General features: G+C 48.9%; 1 protein-coding gene across 1 annotated transcript; it reads left to right on the top strand.

The window, feature by feature from the left end:
• Positions 1 to 278: 278 nt before the first annotated feature.
• On the top strand, positions 279 to 3206 carry LOC147991505 (26S proteasome non-ATPase regulatory subunit 7 homolog A-like). Its single transcript, XM_087538698.1, has 5 exons — positions 279 to 465; positions 704 to 796; positions 887 to 1001; positions 1108 to 1186; positions 3111 to 3206. The coding sequence occupies exons 1-5, from the start codon at positions 279 to 281 to the stop codon at positions 3204 to 3206; spliced, it is 570 nt and encodes a 189-aa protein (XP_087394824.1).
• The last annotated feature ends 21661 nt before the right edge of the window (positions 3207 to 24867 follow it).

The raw sequence follows: 24867 nt of genomic DNA, 5'->3' as shown, positions 1-24867 counted from the left end.
AGCCTAATCCAAACCCTAGCAGCCCGCGCCCGCCTCTCTCTCTCCCCCTCTCCGCAGCCTCTCTCTTTCCCCTTCTCCCCGATCCAGATCCAACCCAAGTGCCCCGTACTCCGCCGTCGCCCCATCCCCTGCCGCAGCCACGACGTCAGATCCCTCAGCCCGCTCGCGCCACCCACCTTTGGATCCCTCGGCCCGCTCGCGCCCTTGCTCCCTCTCCGCCTGCGGGGCCGCGCCCCTCGCGCTGCTCCCTAACGACGCACCGAGAAGAGGGAGAGGAGATGGACGTGGTGAAGGCGGCGCAGCTGTCGGGTCGGACACTAGAGAAGGTGGTGGTGCACCCGCTAGTGCTGCTCAGCATCATCGACCACTACAACCGCGTCACCTGTGACACCAGGAAGCGCGTCGTCGGCATGCTCCTCGGCACCTCCTCCGGCGGTGTCATCTACGTCACCAACTCCTACGCCGGTAAGCGAACGACCGAACCCCCGCCTCTTCCCTGCTAGGGTTTGCGCTGTCCGGGTCCCCGACCTGTTTCCGGGGGATCGGTGCCTCTGGTGGGGCCTAGGGTTCACAGAACCCGCTCTAGCTGTAGCTGCTGCTAGATCCGCTAGCGTGAAACCCTTGCGTGATTAGATGTGTAGAGCTATTTATTACGGTGGTGGCTTACTGAATTTGTGAATTGCGTCGGGGTGTGATCTTGCAGTGCCATTTGAGGAGGTTGACAAGGACCAAAGGATCTGGTTCCTCGACCATAATTACCATGAGTCTATGTTCTCCATGTTCAAGTGGATCAACGGTATGCTGTTTTAGAATTTTTATTAGATATGCTTGGACTTGCCCTGTGTAGTTGTTTCTGTTGAATACTGATGAGCTGTTTCGGATGCAGCCAAGGAGCATGTCATTGACTGGTACAACACTGCTGCAAAACTGAAGGAGAACGACTTGGATGTTCATGCATTGTTTACCAAGTATGATTCTGCTCTACAACCATTTATCCTGCAGTAATCTAGAAGCTCTTCTCAGTTTGTACACAATTATTCGGTACAATTACTTGCAACTTATACATACAGACCAATGTTGGAATGCAAGCATGAACTCTTCATGCAGGCAGCTATTCACGGAGGCAAGCGTGAACATCGCCGTCACGCCCTCCTTCCCTTGCTTCCGGCATTTCCCCTGGATTCAGGTACGCATCACGCCGGCTCTTCCTTGCCGCCTCCCTGTTCCGGGCTAGCCTCCTCAGCGTATGCATTTCATCAATTACCAGAAAATTGAGTTGCAAGTCCAACACAACCACAGAAAGAAACACTAGCAGCACTACTGCCTAGGCTTGATTTCTGCAGTAAACATGTTATCTGAAATTTTGTAATGATGTTAACTGATGTGAGTTTGTGCACTTGATGTTTTATACTTGGAAGATGAATGAACTTGTTTTGGTTATATCTCTCTGTGTTAATTATGGGTGATTTCCTTCTTGCAAATTATATATATTCTGTTTTGAGCTATCTCTCTTGCAGGTAATAAAAGTATGTGCATTGGTTGATATTTAGTATTCGTATGTCTAGTTCACGATGATGGTCACTTGCGGCAGAGGCACCGATATTTTGGTGTCTAGATATTCGTCGCCGATAACTAAGCACCCAATGCTTGTATATACCCAATTTTTACTGCCTAGTAGTGAGCACACCTAGCCCCAGTCACCTACTTCAATCAAAGAAACTAAGAATGTTCATAGTAATTTGAAAAGTATCTCATGCTTGATGCCCAACACTTGCATACACATCCCTCCTCCTCCTCTTCCTCCTCTCGTCTCCCACAATATGATGTGTGTGTGCATTTATTTTTGCAGGTTCGCGAAGAGGCCAATCTGCTGTTGTGAAAGAAGGGGGCTGGCCATGGAGAAGATCCCGCGGCGAGCTCCTCAGGGTAGGTTATCCCATAGATCTCCTCAATTGGGATGTGAAGATGCAGAACTTCTATTTGTTCGGGAGCTGCTTTATTATATCAAATGCACCAGATACTTACGATTTCTCTTATGATCTTGTGGCTAGGCAAGAGAAAAAATAGAGTTGCATATGATTTCTAGGTACAAGTAGTCTAAAATGTTGGCCTATCTAGTGTACTGTAGGAACCTGTTGCAACCCCCCCTATATGGAGGATTAGTTCAGGTGTTATGCAACCAATAACCCTTCATATATACTGCACGCTATTGTTTACTGAAACCAAATAAATTATCTACATGAAATGGAGCTTAAAATTTGCGACGAAGATCACCATACTAGTATGAGGTGCCTTTTGCATTTCTGTGTTTGTGCTGCTATTACTATGGCATGCATTATCTGTTTTTAAATTTTTTTTGCTGCTTCAGATCACTAAGGATTTTTGGTACCTTTTTATGTCTTATGTACCAGCGCTAAAATCTTACAGCAAAATACATCTTTCTTTTGATTAACAGCATATGAGATTAGCAAGAAATTGTATGGTTTGAATGTTGGCGCTAACCTTGTTCTCAATTATTTTGTAGACTGCTTTCAATGGGGGAAGAAGCTTAGAGAACTTCAATTAAATAGAAGAATTATCCATGATTTCATTGATGTGAAGGTGATTGGGTTGGTGTTCTATACCAGTTCCTTATTTACTTTGATGATTCTTGATACGTGAACTGTTTCACAGGACATAGTTATGCATGTTGCATTCTAAGTCCTTATTTGACTAGATGCTTCAAATGATGAGGCTAGTTGATTATCCATGTTGCACGTGAATGGGTTGAGTAGATAGAATTGGAGTGAGCAGATCATTATAGGACTAAGGAAAAATCAGAAAGTATGTGTAGGAAAATACCATCATTCTTGCTCACTTTGCAAAAATGACGACTACTAGAAATTGTCCCCTTTCACTAATATTTGTTGTTTGCTTATGGTTATACGTCTTTTGCTTGATCTATAATGATTCATGCACACAAGTTGGCTAGAAATAGCCCTGGTTATATATTTATTATTATTATTTTATACATTAATGTATGCTGTTATTATTTGTATGTGTGATGCTTTCAGCTTGTTTTATTGTTTCCTCCTCGATTGATCTACTCATGTAATGTTCTGTTCTTGTAGGAAGGCAAGTTGTCGCACCTGGAGAACTTGCCCATCAGAGGGAGCAATGAAGACATTGTTAGGACAGTACCAGATGTGCTCCTACGTGTTGAATAATGTTATGTAGTAGTGAGATAAGGCAAATTATGTAGACATTGTTAGGGCAGTAACAGATGTGCTCCTACATGTTGAACAATTCCTGTGTAATGAAATTTTGTATTCCCTCTGTACATGTTTCTTTAATGCCAGATTGTGAAAATTACTCAATTGACATGATAGTACCGGGCCTGAATAGGCCATGACCCAGAAATAAACGTGGTACAAGCATGGTCTGCGGTGAAAAGGCCATGGCCCAAACAATATTTTTCTGGAAGGACGGAAACTAATAAGAAATGCATTATAAGAGGCCATGGCCCAGAAATAAAAAGGCTAAAATGTGGGCTTGGCCCATGTAGTCGACCAAATTAATAGGGAAAAATATTCTAAAAAGGCTGAATTGTTGGGCTAGGCCCATGTAGAACACCGAATTGGACCGGGCTGATTCTTATCAACGACCTTTTCATTTGGTCGCAATTTTGCCATGTCGGCTGCCACGTCAGATTCGACATGGCCTGGGTAGACAACCAGTAACCAAAACAGAAGGTTGTTGAACTAGTGACCTTTTGTTTTGGTCGTGGAATTCCATGACCTTCTCACAGAGAAGGTCGTTAATTTCAGTTTACGACCGCCAGCTTTTGACCTTCTGTTTCTGGTCACAAAAAGGTCGCAAATGAAAAACCATGACCTTTCAGTGACCAATAGTGATGGTCGCAAGTTGACATATTTCTTGTAGTGGCTGGCCCGTTTGACTTGGTCAAAAGGTAATGAGCCGGCCCAAGGAAAGCCTGTCAACGACATGTTCGTATATAGCCCATTTACAGCACGCTTACTACCGGACCGTTACGACCTATGGGAATTAAGCCCAGTAGCTTCATCTTGGCCGTCCAACATGATTCCAGCCCGTTGTAACTTCCGGCACATGTATGGCCCATGATGTCTTTCGGCCCATATGAGGCCCTTTGTAACTCTCGGCCCATTAAAGGCCCGAGATGAAACTGGCCCATAAGGAATAGTGTATCGCTTTATACCCATTAACGGCCCATTATACTGTCGGCCATTTCCAGTCCGTGTTAACTTTCGGCCTTCTAAGGGCCCATTTATTCTTTGGCTCATTTCTAGAATTCGTTTAGATATGGTCCATTACTGGCATGTTCCGTTTGCGGGCCAAATACAACCCGTGGTTACATTCGGCCCGTTTGTGGCCTGTTAACCCGTTGGGCTATTTTCATAGCATTATCAAATACGGCCTATTAACGGCCCGTTATGGTCCACGATAGTATGTCCCATGTTTGGAGAAATGATTATACGCCCCATAGAAGGCCCACGGATCCTACGTCCCGTAGAAGACCAATGGATCCTACGGCCCGTAGAAGGCCCGTGGATCATACGACCCGTAGAAAGTCCATGGATCCTACGACCTGTAAAAGGCCCATGGATCTTGTCGGTGTCAAAACCGGCGGATCTTGGGTAGGGGGTCCCGAACTATGCGTCTAAGGTTGATGGTAACAGGAGACAGGGGACACGTTGTTTACCCAGGTTCGGGCCCTCTCTATGGAGGTAATACCCTACGTCCTGCTTGATTGATATTGATCAGTATGAGTATTACAAGAGTTGATCTACCATGAGATCATAATGGCTAAACCCTAGAAGTCTAGCCTGTATGAGAACGGTATCGAGTATATCCTTTCTAGACTACACCCTCCAGTTTATATAAACACCGGGGGGATCTAGGGTTACATAGAGTCGGTTACATAAGATGGAATCTTCATAGTTGTTCGCCAAGCTTGCCTTCCATGCCAAGGAGAGTCTTATCCGGACACGAGTACAGTCTTCGGTCTTCATATCTTCACGTCCCATTTGCCAGCCCATAGATAACAGGCTGGACACCCGAGGACCCCTTAGTCTAGGACTCCCTCAGTAGCCCCTGAACCTGGCTTCAATGACAAGATATCCGACGCGTAGTGCTATCTTCGGCATTGCAAGGCGGATTCCTCCTTCTGAACTCCCGAATAGTCTCCAGAAGAATTGATCGTGTCCGGACTTGTAACACACACCGCACACAACCGCAGAGAGCATATAATAACACATGAGTCCAATCCACTGACAACTTTAGTAATGCGACGTCACGCCTGTCCGGTCATAATTTCGCCCCACGTTTTGAGATGCGGTTGTCATTGGCACATCTTGTCAAAGCAGAGATTGTGTCCCCATATTACGGGATTCTGATCAATACAAGCGTGGGTAACCCAACCGTGCCATTTACACAGCCCTTGGGAGCAGGCGAATTTCAAGGCGGATGGGGGGCGTTCAATATTCACTGCCCTTATAAGGAGATAAGATTCCCACTTCTTCTCCCACGCTTTCTTCCCGCCTCTCCATTCTTGAGCTCCAACGCCCTAGTCCTCATTCGTTCCCATTCAGACAAACACCCAACCATGTCCGGATCCGGAGCTGGCGGCAAGTGGATAGCATCCTCCGTTAAGAGGAAAGATATAGAGGAGCTCCGAGAGGCTAGATACCTGGCCAAGGAGATCGTTTACCGACTTCCAGCCAAGGGACAGATCGTCCCCATCCCCGAGCGTCATGAGAGAGTGTTGTTCCTCACGCATTTTGTCCGCGGGCTAGGATTCCCTCTCCACCCATTTGTCCGTGGACTCATGTTTTATTATGGGCTAGATTTCCATGATCTAGACCCCAACTTTATCCTCAACATCTCGACATTTATAGTCATGTGCGAGGCCTTTCTTTGCATCCCACCTCATTTCGGAATATGGCTGAAGACCTTCAATGTGAAGCCGAAGGTGGTGAGCGGTCAACAGGCAGAGTGCGGAGGAGCTATGTTGGGTAGGATGCCCAACGTCCCCTGGCTCGAAGGTTCTTTCGTGGAAACGACGAAGGGATGGCAATCAGGGTGGTTCTACATCACCGAGCCGCGCGACACCAACGGGACAGCGGCCCCCGATTTCCGATCCGGAGCTCCGATGCGGCTCACCTCCTGGCAAGAGAAGGGCCTAACCTGGGGTTCTTCGGGCGAGCTGACAGGGCTCCAGACGTGTGTCCATAATATGATATCCAACAAGATCAAGCTTGTCAATGTGATCCAGGTCATGCTCATCCGCCGGATACTCCCGTGCCAATGCCGGACTTGCCATTTGTGGAAATTCGATCCGGCCAAGCACCAGACGCTGCTAGAGCTCTTCGGCACAATGCACGAGGATATTTGGAAAGTGCTTTTCAAGGCCGGCGAGACACCACCGCCTACAACCGAGGATCGTGGGCTTAGCTTAAAGCGCCAAGCCAATTCGGTAAGCTCATTCATGCTCTCAAGGCATAATCTTTACTAGCGTATTGTGAGAAAGAAGTCTAAGCTCTCCTATCAATTTTTCCTTAGGCCTGGACCGACATAGCGAGGCAGATTAACTGCCCAGCCCCGCTACCCGAAGACATAGAGACCCCACTCCTGACAAAGATGTTGTTCCCGGCGCCTTATGAGGTGCTAGAGAAGAAGACCAAGAAGGCGACCAAGGGGACCAGGAGTGGCCTTCGTCGAAAGGGTACTACGGACCTGTCGTCCGAAGACGAGACTGATCCTTCGGTCACCGAAGACGATGATGAGGAGGAGGAAGAAGACAACTCCCCCCCTGAGGGTGGATGGAAGAAAAGGGTGGCCTCCACGAACCTGGAAGCGAAGGTACCCAAGAGGGGGAAGGGCTCCCTCGCGGATAACTCCGCGTGGGATGTCGATAGTAGTCCGGAACGAATGCCCCAGACCAAGCCTCGGGCCGCTTTGTAAGTATCAAGGACCTTATGCTCATCCAAATGTATGGCCCTTCCCCTTTGGCATATTAATATGTTTAATTTATGCTATTGCAGTCCAGCCCGCGCCAGTTCTCCGCAATCCTCAATAGAGGGCTCGCTAGACTCCAAAGAGATGACTAGCATGTAGCCGCCACCTGCTCACTCTACCTCGCCCAAAGGCGATGACGAGGTGGTGTCCCAAAGGGCGTTTCCCGACCAAGGGGAGGCTCCGGAGATCATCACGGCGGTGTCCAAGGATGACTCTACGGCCGCCGGACACATGGGGGAAGAAGCCCCCATGGGGACTGATGGTGGGGGCTGAGTTCCATTCGGCCCTCAGCCGAATATCATCCCGGAGACCTGCATGGCTCCGGAGTCTGGCCAATGGCCTTCCCCGAAAGGAGGGGATGTGCCTGTTCCGCTGGTGACCTCTGTCTAACCAGAGGCGCCGGATGCTCTGCTGGAAGCACTGCGAGGTGCTTCCATTGTAGATGAACACCGTGTCCTTATGGGTACGGTGATAAAAAAGGTTCAATCTGCCCAAAGCGGGCTGACCGAAGCCTGCACTAGCCTTTCAACAGGCTTTGAGGTAATAATAATTGTAGAAAGAATATCACGGCATAGACAGTAGCCCCTGATACTTTGTTCGGTATTCGGAGAGAAAAGCCGAACAGAGGATCAAAACAATTTTCGGAGGAGTTTAGCATATGATGTCTATGTAAATAAGCAGGCATCGCTGCTGGCTGCTGCTGCTCATACTGCGGAGGTCTCTGAACTGAATTGAAGCCTGGAGCGGGCCGAGGAAGAGCTCAGCCTTGTGAAGAAGCAGCTGGAGGACAGCCAAGGTCTGCAGTAACCTGTGCGTGTATGTTTAGGAAGGATGAATACTTCATGCTGACTAAAGTGTCATTGACTATGCTAGGGGCTACGGCCAAGGTGGCGGCCCTCAAGAAGGTATTAGCCGAGGCCGAGCACAAAGCGGCCAAGGAACACGCTGCACGCCAAAAGCACGAGGCCCGGGTCAGCGAGGTTCAGCAAGAGCTTCAGGATGCCGTCAAGAAGTACAAGTCCCTGGAGCGTGATTCTAAGAAGCAGGTGTCCGAACTTGCAGAGGCCCACCAGAGTGCACGAGAGGCTCGAGCTGAGGCCCAGAGCGCCCTTCAGGAACTCCAGCCGGCTAATAAGATTGCGACGGGTAAGGCTTTAATTATGCAAAGCAAGTATGTGAAGGAAACCCTCCTTTTACTTACCCGAATTTGGTGCTCTACAGGGGCATTTACGGATTTTCTGCACAGTGTATCCGATGCTGCTGAATTCTATCGAGCCGAGGAAGGGAGTTCGAGGGAGAAGATGTTCTGGTCTCAATATCTTGGACCAGAACATCCGGTATCCTTCAGCGACCAGCTGAAACAGTTGGTCGAGCTGCACAAGGCAGCCGAGCTGGCCATGAAGGACCTGATAGTTCGGCTATGGCCTGCCGCGCCGGTACCCAGCAACTACTTCGGACTTGTTAAGCGGCTTGTTACTGCCTGCCCGCGACTTGAGGTCTTAAAGTGGTCGGTCTGTATTGAAGGTTCCCGGATGGCCTTTGATCGTTGCAAGATGTGGTGGGCGAAGATGGATGCCGTCGAGCTGACCAAGGGGCCGCCGAAGGGCAAGGAGCATCGTACACCCAAGCGCTATTTTGCGGATGTCCTAGAGGGGTCTCGTATTGTAGCCACGTAGTGCGGGCATGACATTATTTTCGAGTGAATCATTCGTATGTTGTCTTGTATGATGACAACAAATCCTCTTTGTAATATAATTTATGTTTTGATTGTGTCCTCCTGTGCAGTCGTGTTGTATGAAATCTGAGGGTTGGCCAGTCGTCGGCTTCTGCCCTCACGTAGGTAGTACGGAGGTGTTCGGTATGGTATCTAAGAAATCTTGATCCAATTATATGGTCCTTGAAGGAGTTGTTTAGCGCAACGAACGAGGCAACCAGACTATACGGGTTGAACGCCCTCACTTAGCCATAGGAGTTTTATAATAAAACATAGGCGCAGCCCTTGGTATATGAACCAGAGTGCTGTCAGCATCTGATTCGGAAGTACGATCCTTCGCGAAATGCGGAAAAACCTCCAACGATTTGAGACCTCCGAACAGCTGACTGGCTCTCGCCGCATGATGACACTCAGTTTTCGGCTTTCTCTACTGAGGTGCTCATCCGGTTTAGACCAGGGCAGAATCGCAGTAGTTCTCCCTTCACTACCCTAGCCGATGTAGCGGAACGTGGGGTAGCAAGCACAGGAGCCGGGCAACCCAACTATTCACCAAAGACATGATTCGGAGCCAATGCATATAATGCTAAATTCGGGGTGCCAAACTATACTTATAAGAAGTGTTCGGACTTTTGTTGCGGTAATGTGGGGTGCTATAAAGCCCTTGGCAAACATCAAAACGTACCAAAGAGTACGGGTGCTACCTGATGGGGTTATCCATAGGGAAACTGAAAAAATAAAGAAAAGAGAGAAGGAAAACAGAAAAGATGTAAAGGTAAAAAGCTCGGGTCCTACAGCTCCAGCTACAAACTATTTTCATTGTAATGTAATTAATACGTCAAGGCGCATTGATACAAGTAGTGCAATAAGTAACAGGCTATTTAACATGCCAAAACCAGGGGAGAGCTGCATGTGGGTCCTAGAAAATAGGTAGAGTTATCGTTAATGGAATCACCTAAAAAGTCCCAGTATGTCTGTGCTCCTCGCCATCTTGGTGTGTTTATCCTTCAAGAGGACCGATAACCAGACCACCCGATGGGGTCTGTGGGATCAAAACCTGAAATAAAACAAGCAAAAGTGAAAGTATGTGTGTATCCGGTGTCGATTGAGCCGCGCTGTGGATCACAAGCTAGCTATGCCTCCGTCGATGTCCATGGAATTTTGAGTGTGTAGTTATGTACCCGCGGCACATATGCCATCCCTTGATCGGGACTGAGACGGAGGCAGGATAGCTAGTCGAGCTCCTGACGAGACGAGCACTCCTGCTGCAGAGTAGTTCGGACCCTCCTCAGGGTGTCTGTCGGTGTCAAAACTGGCGGATCTCGGGTAGGGGGTCCCGAACTGTGCATCTAAGGCGGATGGTAACAGGAGCCAGGGGACACGATGTTTACCCAGGTTCGGGCCCTCTTGATGGAGGTAATACCCTATGTCCTGCTTGATTGTTCTTGATGATATGAGTATTCCAAGAGTTGATCTACCACGAGATTGTAGAGGCTAAACCCTAGAAGCTAGCCTATGGTATGATTGTATCTTGTCCTACAGACTAAACCCTCCGGTTTATATGGACACCGGAGGCGGATAGGGTTACACAAAGTTGGTTACAAGGGAGGAGATCCACATATCCGTATTGCCAAGCTTGCCTTCCACGCCAAGGAAAGTCCCACCCGGACACGGGACGAAGTCTTCAATCTTGTATCTTCATAGTCCAACAGTCCGGCCAAAGGATATAGTCCGGTTGTCCGGAGACCCCCTAATCCAGGACTCCCTTAGTAGCCCCTGAACCAGGCTTCAATGACGATGAGTCCGGCGCGCAGATTTGTCTTCGGCATTGCAAGTCGGGTTCCTCCTCTGAATACTCCATAGAAGATTTTGATCCCAATGATAGTGTTGGGCTCTGCAAAACAAGTTCCACATACCACCGTAGAGAGAATAATATTTCCACAAATCTAATCTGCTAACACGTTTGACAGCATGACATCATGCCATGGCCCGGTCATTATTCGAACTGTTTTTCTCAACCAGCACCGCACATATCGCGAGGCAGTTTTCTTGACACGTCTTGTCAAAGTAGAGATCGTGTCCCCCTTATTAGTGTCCCCCTTATTACGGGATTCTCATCAATACGGACGTGGGTAACCCAACCGCGCCATCAATTACGGCGCTTGGGGAGTAAGCGACTTTACCAGGCAAGTGGGGAGGCGCATCGCCTCTTCCACCCTTATAAAGGGACAAGGATTCACCCCTTTTACCCACGCCTTCTTCCTCCTTGCTTACCCATTCTCGCACACTCGAGCTCCAGCGCCCAAGTTCGCGTCTTTCTTCTCAAACCACTCCAAGCATGTCCGAAGCGGGAGGCAAGTGGATGGTCTCCTCCGTCATGGAGGAGAACATCACAAAGTTCCGGGAAGCCGGATATCTGGCCACGGATATCGTGCACTGGCTGCCAGATGCAGGGCAGAGCATCCCTACGCCCGAACCCCATGAGAGGGTAGTTTCTCTTACCCACTTCATCGGTGGACTGGGATTTCCCCTCCACCCGTTTGTCAGTGGGCTCATGTTCTACTACGGGCTGGATTTTCATGATCTGGCCCCCAATTTCATCCTCAACATCTCGGTGTTTATCGTCATGTGCGAGGCCTTCCTCCGCATCAGGCCCCACTTCGGCATGTGGCTGAAGACCTTCAATGTTAAACCGAAGGTGGTGGTTGGCCAGCAAGCAGACTGCGGAGGCGCCATGGTGTGCAAAATGCCTAACATCACCTGGCTCAAAGGCTCCTATGTGGAGACCATAAAGGGGTGGCAATCGGAGTGGTTCTACATCACTGAGCCGCGTGACACCAACTAGGTGGTGGCCCCCAAATTTTGATCCGGAATCCCCATGCAGCTCACTTCCTGGAAAGAGAAGGGCCTGTCCTGGGGTTCCCCAGTAGAGCTGACTGGACTCCAGACCTGCATCATGAACATGATGAGCAAGAAAATCAAGCTCATCAATGTGGTCCAGGTCATGCTCTTCTGCCAGATTCTCCCGTGTGAACGACGGGCATTCAATTTGTGGGAGTTCGATCCGGTCAAGCACCAGACGCTGCGAGAGCTCTATGACACAACGCACAAGGACATCTGGAGGGTGCTGTTCAAGGGCGCCGAGGTACCTCGTTCCCTCACCGAGGACCGCGGACTCAGCACAAAGCGCCATGCCAATCCGGTAAGCTTTTATATCTCACAGGGTATTTATTTGGCCCAGTTAAATGATGTGCGGGATCTAAGCTCCCATGCCATTAACATCACTAGATAAAGACAACGGAGCAGCTCAATTGCCCAGCCCCCTGCCTAAAGATCCGGAAGATGCTCTCCTGACGGAGATGCTGGCTCCGGCACCTTACGCGGTGCTGGTGAAGAAGACCAAGAAGAAGGCCACGGGGACCCGAAAGGGTCTCCCGCGCAAGGTTGTATCGGACTCATCGTCCGATGTCTCCGACGCACACTCCTCCCACGAAAACGACAAGGAGGAGGAGGAAAGTCCTCCCCCCCCCAGCCGGGGGAGACAAGAAAAGGGAGGCCAACTCAACCGGGGAGGCCGAAGGGTCCAAGAAGGGAAGGACCCTCCTTCCGGACTGCTCCACGACGGCCGCCTACAACGGCGACGAGTGGCTACCCAGGGTCAAGCCCCTGGCGAAGTCGTAAGTATCCAGATACCATAATAATTCATGGTATGTGTTTATCGCCCTGCTTCTCCTCATGCCGAACATGATTATGCAGTCTGTCCCAAGCTCATCTCGACGTATCTTCGCCGGGCGGTTCTTTGGACACATCGAATATGAATAGCGGTTCTCTTCTGACCTCCTCCACCCCTTGCCCTACGGACAACGTCGAGGTGTTGTCTCGAAAGGCACCGAGCCAAGGGGAGGTGGTTCCGGGGGCGCCTCAAGGCGACCTTCCGGACCCTGGGCGCAAAGGGAGCAAGACTCCCATGGGCTCCGAGTTCGGCCCCTAGCCGAACACTGCGCCGGAACCTTCGATCGTTCTGGACTCCGGCAGGCGATCCCCCGTTATGGGGGCAAGCCTGCCGTGCCGGTGGCCTCTGCCCATCCAGAGGCACCGGACAACTTGCAAGCGCTTCGCGGCACTTCCATTGATGAAGATCACCGCACTATCATGAGTGCGGTGATCGAGAAGGTTCAGTCCGCCAAAAACGGACTAACCGAAGCTTGTGCCAGCTGAGGGAGTCCTGGATTAGGGGGTCTCCGGACAGCCGGACTATATCCTTTGGCCGAACTGTTGGACTATGAAGATACAAGATTGAAGATTTCATCCCGTGTCCGGATGGGACTCTCCTTGGCGTGGAAGGCAAGGTAGGAAATATGGATATGTAGATCTCCTCCCTTGCAACCCACTCTGTGTGACCCTAGCCCCCTCCGGTGTCTATATAAACCGGAGGGTTTAGTACATAGGACAACAGGCAATCATACCATAGGCTAGCTTCTAGGGTTTAGCCCCTACGATCTCGCGGTAGATCAACTCTTGTAATACTCATATCATCAAGAACAATCAAGCAGGACGTAGGGTATTACCTCCATCAAGAGGGCCTGAACCTTGGTAAACTTCGTGTCCCCTGCCTCCTGTTACCCTTCGCCTTAGACGCACAGTTCGGGACCCCCTACCCGAGATCCGCCGGTTTTGACACCGACATGGGGTCTAGGACCAGTGCAGCGGATCCTCCATGACGGATACTAGTGGGGTGGTCCCTGCGATCAAAGGTGATCGGGCAAGCAGACCATGGGTTGAACTTTGGGGCGACGGGCTCCATCGCATAGACGTCCCTTAGTGCACGCTTCCGCACCCTCTTGGGAATGTGGGTTGCATATATCATGTTCACTGTCTTCACTTGTCGGGGGAACCCCTTCTATCGTCCCGTTGATCGTCGTGTGCGAGGCCTTCCTCCACATCAAGCCCCATTTTGGCCTGTGGCTGAAGACCTTCAATGTCAAACCGAAGGTTGTGTTCGGCCAGCAAGCGGAGTGCGGAGGCGCCATGGTGGGCAAGATGCCTATGTGGAGACCATAAAGGGGTGGCAATCGGGGGGGTTCTACATCACCGAGCCGCGCGACACCAACTGGGTGGCGGCCCCCGAATTCTGATCCAGAATCCCCGCACGGCTCACCTCCTGGAAAGAGAAGGGCATGTCCTGGGGTTCCTCGGTAGAGCTGACCGGACTCCAGACCTGCATCAAGAACATGATGAGCAAGAAAATCAAGCTCGTCAACATGGTCCAGGTCATGCTCTTCCGCCGGATTCTCCTGTGTCAACAACGGGTATTCAACTTGTGGGAGTTCGACCCGGCCAAGCACCAAACGCTGCGAGAGCTCTATGACACGACGCACGAGGACGTCTGGAGGGTGCTATTCAAGGGAGCCAAGGTACCTCCTTCCCTTACCAAGGACAGCGGACTCAACGCAAAGCGCCGCGCCAATCCGGTATGTTTTTATAGTTCACAGGGTGGCATTTGCCCCAGTTTAATTATGTGCGGGATCTAAGCCTTCCATGCCTTTAACAGGACTCGGTGAAGACAGTGGAGCAGATCAAATGCCCCGCCCCCTACCGGAAGATCCTGCAGATGCTCTCCTAATGGAGATGCTGGTTTCGGCACCTTATGAGGTGCCGGTGAAGAAGGCCAAGAAGAAGGCCGCGGGGACCCGAAAGGGTCTCCGGCGCAAGGTTGTATCGGACTCATCGTCTGATAACTCTGACGCGCCCTCCTCCCACGAAAATGAGGAGGAGGAAGAGGAAAGTTCTCCCCCCCAGCCGGGGGAGACAAGAAAAGGAAGGCCGACCCAACCGGGGAGGCCGAAGGGTCCAAGAAGGGCAGGACACTCCCTCCGGAGTGCTCCACGATGGCCGCCTACAGTGGCGACGAGTGGCTACCCAGGGTCAAGCCCCTGGCGAAGTCATAAGTATCCGGACACCATAGTAATTCTGGTATGTTTTACTGCACTGCTTCTCCTCAGGCCGAACATGATTATGCAGTCCGTCCCGAGCTCATCTCGACGTATCTTCGTTGAGCGGTTCGTTGGACTTGTCGGATATGAATAGCGGTTCTCTTCCGACCGCCTCCACCCCTTGTCCTGCGGACAACGTCGAGGTGTTGTCTCAACAGGCACCGGGCCAAGGGGAGCCAGTCCTGGGGGTGCCTCGAGGCGACCTTTCGGACCCTGGGCGCAAAGGGAGCCAGACTCCCGTGGGCTCCAGGTTCGGCCCAGAGACGAACACTGCACCGGAATCTTCGGTGGTTCCGGACTCCGGCGGGCAACCCCCGTTAAGGGGGGCAAGCCGCCCGTGGCGGTGTCCTCTGTCTATCCAGAGGCACCGGACAACTTGCTGGATCGCTTCGCGGCGCTTTGATACGTCTCCAACGTATCTACTTTTCCAAACACTTTTGCCCTTGTTTTGGACTTTAACTTGCATGATTTGAATGGAACTAACCCGGACTGACGCTGTTTTCAGCAGAACTACCATGGTGTTATTTATGTGCAGGAGCAAACGTTCTTGGAATGACCTTAAACTTCATGGAGACACTTTTCAGAAAATAAGAAAAATACCTGCCAAAGATGAAGGCCAGGGGGCCCACCACCTTGCCACGAGGGTGGGTGTCGCGCCCCCCTACCTCGTGGGCCCCCTATTGCCTCTCCGACTCCAACTCCACCACCATATATTGAGTTTCGGGGAGAGAAAAATCAGGGAGAAGAAATCATCACGTTTTACGATACGGAGCCGCCGCCAAGCCCTAAAACCTCTCGGGAGGGCTGATCCGGAGTCCGTTTGGGGCTCCGGAGAGGGGAATCCGTCTCCATCGTCATCATCAACCATCCTCCATCACCAATTTCATGATGCTCACCGCCGTGCCTGAGTAATTCCATCGTAGGCTTGCTGGACGGTGATGGGTTGGATGGGATCTATCATGTGATCGAGTTAGTTTTGTTAGGGTTTGATCCCTAGTATCAACTATGTTCTGAGATTGATGTTGCTATGACTTTGCTATGCTTAATTCTTGTCACTAGGGCCCGAGTGCGATGATTTCAGATCTGAACCTATTATGTTTTCATCAATATATGAATGTTCTTGATCCTATCTTGCAAGTCTATAGTCACCTATTGTGTGTTATGATCCGTTAACCCCGAAGTGACAATAATCGAGATACTTACCGGTGATGATCGTAGTTTGAGGAGTTCATGTATTCACCATGTGCTAATGCTTTGTTCCGGTTCTCTATTAAAAGGAGTTCATGCAAGTTCTTTTCCATAAGCACATATGTCTATATTCGGAATACATGCCTACATTATATCAATGAACTGGAGCTAGTTCTGTGTCACCCTAGGTTATGACTGTTACATGATGAACCACATCCGGCATAATTCTCCATCACCGATCCATTGCCTACGAGCTTTCCATATATTGTGCTTCGCTTATTTACTTTTCCGTTGCTATTGCTATCATCACCACAAAATACCAAAAACATTGCTTTTACTATTGTTACCTTTTGCTACCATTATCACTACTATCATATTACTTTGCTACTAAACACTTTGCTGCAGATATTAAGTTTCCAGGTGTGGTTGAATTGATAGCTCAGCTGCTAATACTTGAGAATATTCTTTGTCTCCCCTTGTGTTGATTCAACAAATTTGGGTTGAATACTCTATCCTCGAAAACTGTTGCGATCCCTATACTTGTGGGTTATCAAGACCATTTTCTGGCGCCGTTGCCGGCGAGCATAGCTCTATTCTTCGACTCACTTGGGATATATATCTACTTATCATTATGAAGAACTTGAGAGATCCAAAAACCAAGATCTATCCCTCAACTATGAGGGGAGGTAAGGAACTGCCATCTAGCTCTGCACTTGATTCACCTTCTGTTATAAGTAAGTTTGCGACACCTACACCTGCTTGTTGGAGGAGCCATCCTGAAGAGGTTGACCACCATTAGCACGTTGAGAGATAAATATTGAAGCTGAATCCAATGGAATGAAAATTGCAACATATAGTCTTCACATCCGAACAAAATGAATGAATGCATTCCTCTTCAAATGGTCACATATCCATAAATTGAGAAGCCACATAGAATTAAGGTAGAGAAATAAATCAACAAGGTACGGATCAAGAATGAATAATCGGTAAGAAATCCCAATCTCAAACCAATATCCGTGGAAGAAGAACTAGAGCTACTAGAATTCCCACCTATGAAACTCCCGAACTTTTCCGGTTATGCAATCAGGTGTTGGGGATACAGGGGAAGCATAATATCTTACCCAAACTAGCAAATCCTACATCCAGCTGTATCCATCCTTCAACACATAACCAAGAAACTTTCGAAAACCATCTACCTCAACCTTCGAAAAGCATCCGTTATACAAGTTATGGCGATACTCCCGAACTCCCGCCCCAGTACTGGGTGGCGTCGCGGTTATCTCACCAACGAACTGCATAAAAGAGATTTTCGATGTCGGCGAACATATCTCAAGTATTCCAGAATTGCAACGATAAAATTATGATGACAACACCTCAGAGCTCAACTCCCCGGGACACTTCCACTAAACCCCTGACCGGAGGCACCAAGACAATGTTCTCATCATAAGCCATCGGAACAATTCCAAGATACTCGCGTGATCCTAAAATTTTTTTTAGTGAAATTTGAGAAGAGAAGAGTCAAAACTCTACGTCAGGATGCCTTACCAGAGCGATGAGGAGATTGGGAAGTAAAAATAATTCCTAAACTCTCCGATATATAATTCCTAAAGACTCAAAACATTTTTCTAGACACAACTCGGCTGCTAAAAACGATCAAGCAATGGGGCTCCTATGGTCGGGGAAGGCTCTGATACCAACTTGTAACACCCTCGATGCGACTATAGCTCCCATGTGTCGAGGCACGACTTAGAGACATAATCGCATTGAAGGCATATGTCGCAAGTTAGGCAATCTTCACAACATCCCATGTAATATGAATAATAAAGGGGAGAACATAGTTGGCTTACACTCGCCACATCACATCAGAGTACATAGATAACATACATCATCCAAACACTCATGGCCCGACTACGGCGCCAAAATAGAAAAATAACCCAACATGCGACAGGGTCCCAATCAAACCCCAACTAGGCACCACTACTGATCGTCAAGAAAAGACACGTAGTATCGCTGAGAGTCTTCATCAAACTCCCACTTGAGCTCGTACTCGTCACCTGGAGCGGAATCACCTGGACCTGCATCTGGTGTAATAGTAATCTGTGAGCCACAGGGACTCAGCAATCTCGCACCCTCGCGATCAAGACTATTTAAGCTTATAGGTATGGCAAGGTAAAATATAAGTGGAGCTGCAGCAAGTGACTAGCAAGTATGGTGGCTAACTTATTCGGAAAAGAGAGCGAGAAGAGGAGGCAAAGCACGAGCGAGAAGCTAGGGGGCAACCTGCGCAAACATTACTCCAACACCGTGTCCACTTCCCGGACCCCGCCGAGAAGAGGCCATCACGGTAACACACTCAGTTGATTCATTTTAATTAAATTAAGGTTCAAGTTATCTACAACCGGACATTAACAAATTCCCATCTGCCCATAAACGCGGGCACGGCTTTCGAAAGTTCAATCCCTGCAGGGGAGTCCCAACCTAGCCCATGACAAGATCTCACGGTCAACGAAGGAATAGACCTCCTCCCAAGACGTTCCGATCAGACTCGGTATCTCGGTAACTCAAGACACTTCGACAGGTTAAAACAAGACCAGCAACACCGCCCGAATGTGCCGACAAATCCCGATAGGAGATGCACATATCTCTTTCTCAGGGCACACTCAGATTGTCTTAGGTACGGGTAGGCCAGCCCAAAGTTGCCCCTGGTGGCCACCGGTAGCTGACGGGTGGACCAACACTCAGAGGAGCACTGGCCCGGGGGGGGGGGGGGGTAAAGTAAGATGACCCCTGAGTCTGCAGAACCCAAGGGAAAGAAAAGGCTAGGTGGAAAATGGTAAAACCAAGGTTGGGCATTGCTGGAAAAGCTTTAATCAAGGCGAAATATCAAGGGGTTCCCATTATAACCCAACCGCGTAAGGAACGCAAAATCCGGGAACATAACACCGATATGATGGAAACTAGGGCGGCAAGAGTGGAACAAAACACTAGGAGAGAGGCCGAGCCTTCCACCCTATACCAAGTATATAGATGCATTACGATAACATGGCAATATAATGATATCCCAACAAGTAAATAAATGTTCCAACAAGGAACGGCCTCCAATCTTCACCTGCAACTAGCAACGCTATAAGAGGGGCTGAGCAAAGCGGTAACATAGCCAATCAACGGTTTGCTAGGACAAGGTGGGTTAGAGGTTTGACATGGCAATTGGGAGGCTAACAAGCAAATGGTAGGCATCGTAGCATTGGCATAGCAAAGAGCGAGCAAACTAGCATAGCAAAGATAGTAGTGATTTCGAGGGTATGATCATGTTGCCTGCACAGTTGTCAGAGTTGACTGGATCCTCACAAGCAAACTCAACGGGCTCCTCGGTAGCAAAATCGTCTCCCGGCTCTACCCAAACAAGACAAACAAGCAACAAGGATACAATCAACCACGTGCAAGGATCAAGCGATATGATGCAATGATGATATGCTATGCGGGATGTGACGCGGGATGCAAAATGCAAGATATGATAGGAAATGCATGAACCTGGCCTCAACTTGGAATTCCAAGGGTGCCACTGGAAAGATGAGATGAAATCGCTTGAAAACGATATAAAGATCATCGGAAACGGAGTTACGGTTTGGAAATGGCAAGCAATTCAAAATTGACACCGGTCTGCGATTTATAGCAAGTAGGCATCTAAATGCAATGAGATGAACATGCTACAGCCACCAAACATGACAACAAAATACATGGCAGGGATGAACACAAGATGATTATCAAAATACTAGCACTGAGCCATGGACAATTCATCCATTATGAGGTTCAAACAAGCATGGCAAAAACGCAAATGCAAAACAGATTCCATACTTAATGAAATTAACACTTGTCTGAAATTTCAGATCACGAAGCCCTCTTCGGAGCAGCCAAACAACATGATACATGACCTGATTATGACAAGGAAGAACATGGAATGGAGCTACTCAACAAGCTTAACAAAATACCCAAAGTGACCTGGGGCCAAAAGGGTTCACAAAATATACTAACAGGCACACGAACATAGCTAAAACACAATCAGTTTTCAGACTTAGTGAAAACTGAGACATGCTGAAATATAACTCACGAAGGCATGTAAATGAGCTTGATGCACTCACTACGGTGCAAGTCATGGCAAGGCAAGCATACATCCATTAAGAAGGCACAAAAAGATATCTAGACATGGCAAGAACAATGGCATAGCATGCACGGATCAACTACAATAGCATCGGCAAAATCGCAAACGAGTTGACGATGTGCCCAGATTCACCACGAAGCAAAAGTAGAGCTCGATTGACTAAAGCAATGGAATGAAATGGAATGGAATGGAATGAAATGGAATGACAATGATGCAATGGAATGAAATGATGTACTCGTCGAGACGAACATTTTGATATACTATATGTCCAAAATCGGATCTACAAATGCAAAGTACAGCAGGTCAAAGTTCGCTTAAAAATTAGGGTTCGGATGGAAAAAGTCAACCGGGGGGATTTTTTAGATCTAGATCTGGCGTGGTTCCCGAGGCTCGCCGGAGTTCGTGCACTGTTCACCGCCGGAGTTCGTGATGGCCAGAGAGGAGGAGGCCGGCGAGGGGCTCAAGGGGTCGGTGGTGGCGGCGGCGGCGGCATGAGGCGGCGGCGCGGGGCGGCGTGAGGCAGCGACCGGGAAGCGCCGGTGGCGCGGTGAGCTCCGGTCGGCGGCGGGGTGGCCTGCGGTGGCGGCGCCCACCGAAGATGGGAGAGGCGGCGGCAGATGGAGGTGCGGGGCGCGGCCCGGGTGTGCAGCGGCGGGGGCCGGCCTCGGGCCCTCGCGGGCCGGCGCGGGAGGCGACAGGTGGCGACGGTTGGCTGGCGGTGGCGGATCGGACGTTGTCCGGCTCGCCCGGACATGTCCGGCGTTGGCGGAAGGGATTTTTTTTAGGGTTTCGAGAGGGAGAGAGATCCGAAAACGGAGGGGGTGTATTTATAGGCATAAGTGGAGCTAGGAGAGTCCAAATGAGGTGCGGTTTTCGGCCACGCGATCGTGACCGAACGCTCTAGGACATGGAGTAGAGTTTGGTGGGTTTTGGGACAAATTGGAGGGGTGTTGGGCTGCAACACACACGAGGCCTTTTCGGTCCCTCGGTTAACCGTTGGAGTATCAAACGAAGTCCAAATGATACGAAACTTGACAGGCGGTCTACCGGTAGTAAACCAAGGCCGCTTGGCAAGTCTCGGTCCAATCCGGAAATGTTTAATCCCCACACACGAAAGAAAGCTAGAAATGACCACCGGAGGAGAACGAAGCGCCGGAATCTCCCGCCGATCACTCACCTGGTAGTAGTCGTCGAGGAACAAGCCGAAAGCACTTCTTCTCCTAAATTGAAGACCATCTAAGTTCGGATTTCTGAATCCCTTCAGTCAGATACCCTTCCTTTCGGTGGGACTCCGCGCCCCCCGAACTCAGGGTCGGACATAGAGTTTGAGGAGCACTTGGATCTTCCCGGACCCAAACTAGTAACCTCAGAGACTTTACTAACTCCGGACACAAATCTGGGTCGGGATTCGAGTTTTAGCCCACCCACCCACCACAATCACTACTCTCCAAGTAATTCTGGCCCTCTAGACATATATGACATGATGTATGTACGGAAGCAACCTTGGGAAATGGTCCATTACTTTTGGGCCAGATTTCTACTTGTCAAAAACAAGATTAAAGATTGTTGCGACAACGATGCAGTCTCGGTCTGTAACACCCTCGATGCGACTATAGCTCCCACGTGTCGAGGCAGGACTTAGAGACATAATCGCATTGAAGGCATATGTCGCAAGTTAGGCAATCTTCACAACATCCCATGTAATATGAATAATAAAGGGGAGAACATAGTTGGCTTACACTCGCCACGTCAATCAAGAACATAAATAACATTACATCATCAAAAACACTCATGGCCCGACTACGGCGCCAAAATAGAAGAGAACCCAACATGCGACACGGTCCCAATCAAACCCCAACTAGGCACCACTACTGATCGTCAGGAAAAGACACGTAGTATCGCTAAGAGTCCTCGACGAACTCCCACTTGAGCTCGTACTCGTCACCTGGAGCGGAATCACCTGGACCTGCATCTGGTGTAATAGTAATCTGTGAGCCACAGGGACTCAGCAATCTCGCACCCTCGCGATCAAGACTATTTAAGCTTATAGGTATGGCAAGGTTAACTATGAGTGGAGCTGCAGCAAGCGACTAGCAAGTATGGTGGCTAACTTATTCGCAAAAGAGAGAGAGAAGAGGAGGTAAAGCACGAGCGAGAAGCTAGAGGGCAACCTGCGCAAACATTACTCCAACACCGTGTCCACTTCCCGGACCCCGCCGAGAAGAGGCCATCACAGTAACACACTCAGTTGATTCATTTTAATTAATTAAGGTTCAAGTTATCTACAACCGGACATTAACAAATCCCCATCTGCCCATAACCGCGGGCACGGCTTTCAAAAGTTCAATCCCTGCAGGGGAGTCCCAACTTAGCCCATGACAAGCTCTCATGGTCGACGAAAGAATAGACCTCCTCCCAAGATGTTCCGATCAGACTCGGTATCTCGGTAACGCAAGACACTTTGACAGGTTAAAACAAGACCAGCAACACCGCCCGAATGTGCCGACAAATCCCGATAGGAGCTGCACATATCTCTTTCTCAGGGCACATTCAGATTGTCCTAGGTACGGGTAGGCCAGCCCAGAGTTGCCCCTGGTGGCCACCAGTAGCTGACAGGTGGACCAACACTCAAAGGAGCACTGGCCCGGGGGGGGGGGTAATGTAAGATGACCCCTGAGTCTGCAGAACCCAAGGGAAAGAAAATGCTAGGTGGCAAATGGTAAAACCAAGGTTGGGCGTTGCTGGAAAAGCTTTAATCAAGGCGAAATATCAAGGGGTTCCCATTATAACCCAACCGCGTAAGGAACGCAAAATCCGGGAACATAACACCGATATGACGGAAACTAGGGCGGCAAGAGTGGAACAAAACACTAGGCGAGAGGCCGAGCCTTCCACCCTTTACCAAGTATATAGATGCATTAAGATAACATAGAAATATAATGATATCCCAACAAGTAAATAAAAGATGTTCCAACAAGGAACGGCCTCCAATCTTCACCTGCAACTAGCAACGCTATAAGAGGGGGGCTGAGCAAAGCGGTAACATAGCCAATCAACGGTTTGCTAGGACATGGTGGGTTAGAGTTTCAACATGGCAATTGGGAGGCTGACAAGCAAAAGGTAGGCATCGTAGCATTGGCATAGCAAAAGAGCGAGCAAACTAGCATAGCAAAGATAGTAGTGATTTCGAGGGTATGATCATCTTGCCTGCACAGTTGTCAGAGTTGACTGGATCCTCAAAAGCAAACTCAACGGGCTCCTCGTTAGCGAACTCGTCTCCCGGCTCTACCCAAACAAGACAAACAAGCAACAATGATACAATCAACCACGTGCAAACTCAATCAACACGATGCAAAGATGATATGCTATGCGGGATGCGATGCGGGATGCAAAGTGCAAGATATGACAGGAAATGCATGAACCTGGCCTCAACTTGTAATTCCAAGGGTGCCACTTGAAAGATGAGATGAAATTGCTTGAAAACGATATAAAGAACGCCGGAATCAGAGTTACGGTTTGGAAATGGCAAGCGATTTAAGAATGACACCGGTCTGCGATTTACAGCAAGTAGGCATCTAAATGCAATGAAATGAACATGCTACAGCCACCAAACATGACAACAAAATACATGGCAGGGATGCACACAATATGGTTAACTAAAGTCTAGCACTGAGCCACGGCCAATTCATCCATTATGAGGTACACAAAAGCATGGCAAAAACGCAAATGCAAAACAGATCTCAGACTTAGTGAAATTAACACTTGTCTGAAATTTCAGATCACGAAGCCCTCTTCGGAGCAGCAAAACAACATGATACATGACCTGATTAAGACAAGTAAGAACATGGCATGGAGCTACTCAACAATCTTAACAAAAGTCCCTAAGTGACCTGGGGCCAAAAGGGATCACAAAATATACTAATAAGCACACGAACATAGCTAAAACACAATCAGTTTTTAGACTTAGTGAAAACTGAGACATGCTGAAATATAACTCACGAAGGCATGTAAACGAGCTCGATGCACTCACTACGGTCCAAGTCATCGCAAGGCAAGCATACATCCATTAAGAAGGCGCAAAAAGCTAGCTAGACATGGCAAGAACAATGGCATAGCATGCACGGATCAACGACAATAGCATCGGCAAAATCGCAAACGAGTTGACGATCTGCCCAGATTCACAGCAAAGCAAAATTAGAGCTCGATTGACTCAAGCTAGGATGCTCCATAATTGCAAGAAAAGATATGGATGGATAGAGCACTACAAGGTTAACAAAACTCCCTTACTGATCATCCTCAAAAGAGGCACGGATCACTAGGAAACAACACGAACATATGGCATCATGAACTAAATAATCCCAGACTTTGTGAAAATTACTAAGTCCCTGAAAACAGAATTACCGGGTGCCTCACTTTGCAAGCTTGCACAAGTCACTACACACATCCTAAAAATGCACGGGTTGCACCTCTGGAAAGACAACAAAATTCTTAACAAAACATATGAAGGACTCACAGGCATAGCATGCACACAATAATCATGGCAAAAATGACAAAAGTCTAAGATGAACTAGCAGATCAGACAATTAACTCACGAAGCCCTCTTCTAACAGCATTTCGGGCATCAAGATGAACTCAAATGAAAATGATGCAATGGAATAAAATGATGTACTCGTCGAGACAACCATTTTGATATGCTATATGCCCAAATCAGAGCTACGGATGCAAAGTTACGGAGCCGCGAACATGAGCATATGGAACAAGAATTCTGGGACTTAGTGAAA

This window comes from Triticum urartu, chromosome 1A, assembly GCF_056163025.1.
Source record: "Triticum urartu cultivar PI428250 chromosome 1A, HENAU_Tu73, whole genome shotgun sequence".
In the NCBI taxonomy this organism is placed as follows: Eukaryota; Viridiplantae; Streptophyta; class Magnoliopsida; order Poales; family Poaceae; genus Triticum; species Triticum urartu.
Note: the sequence above shows the minus strand (reverse complement) of the source record. Positions and strands in the feature narration are given on the sequence as shown.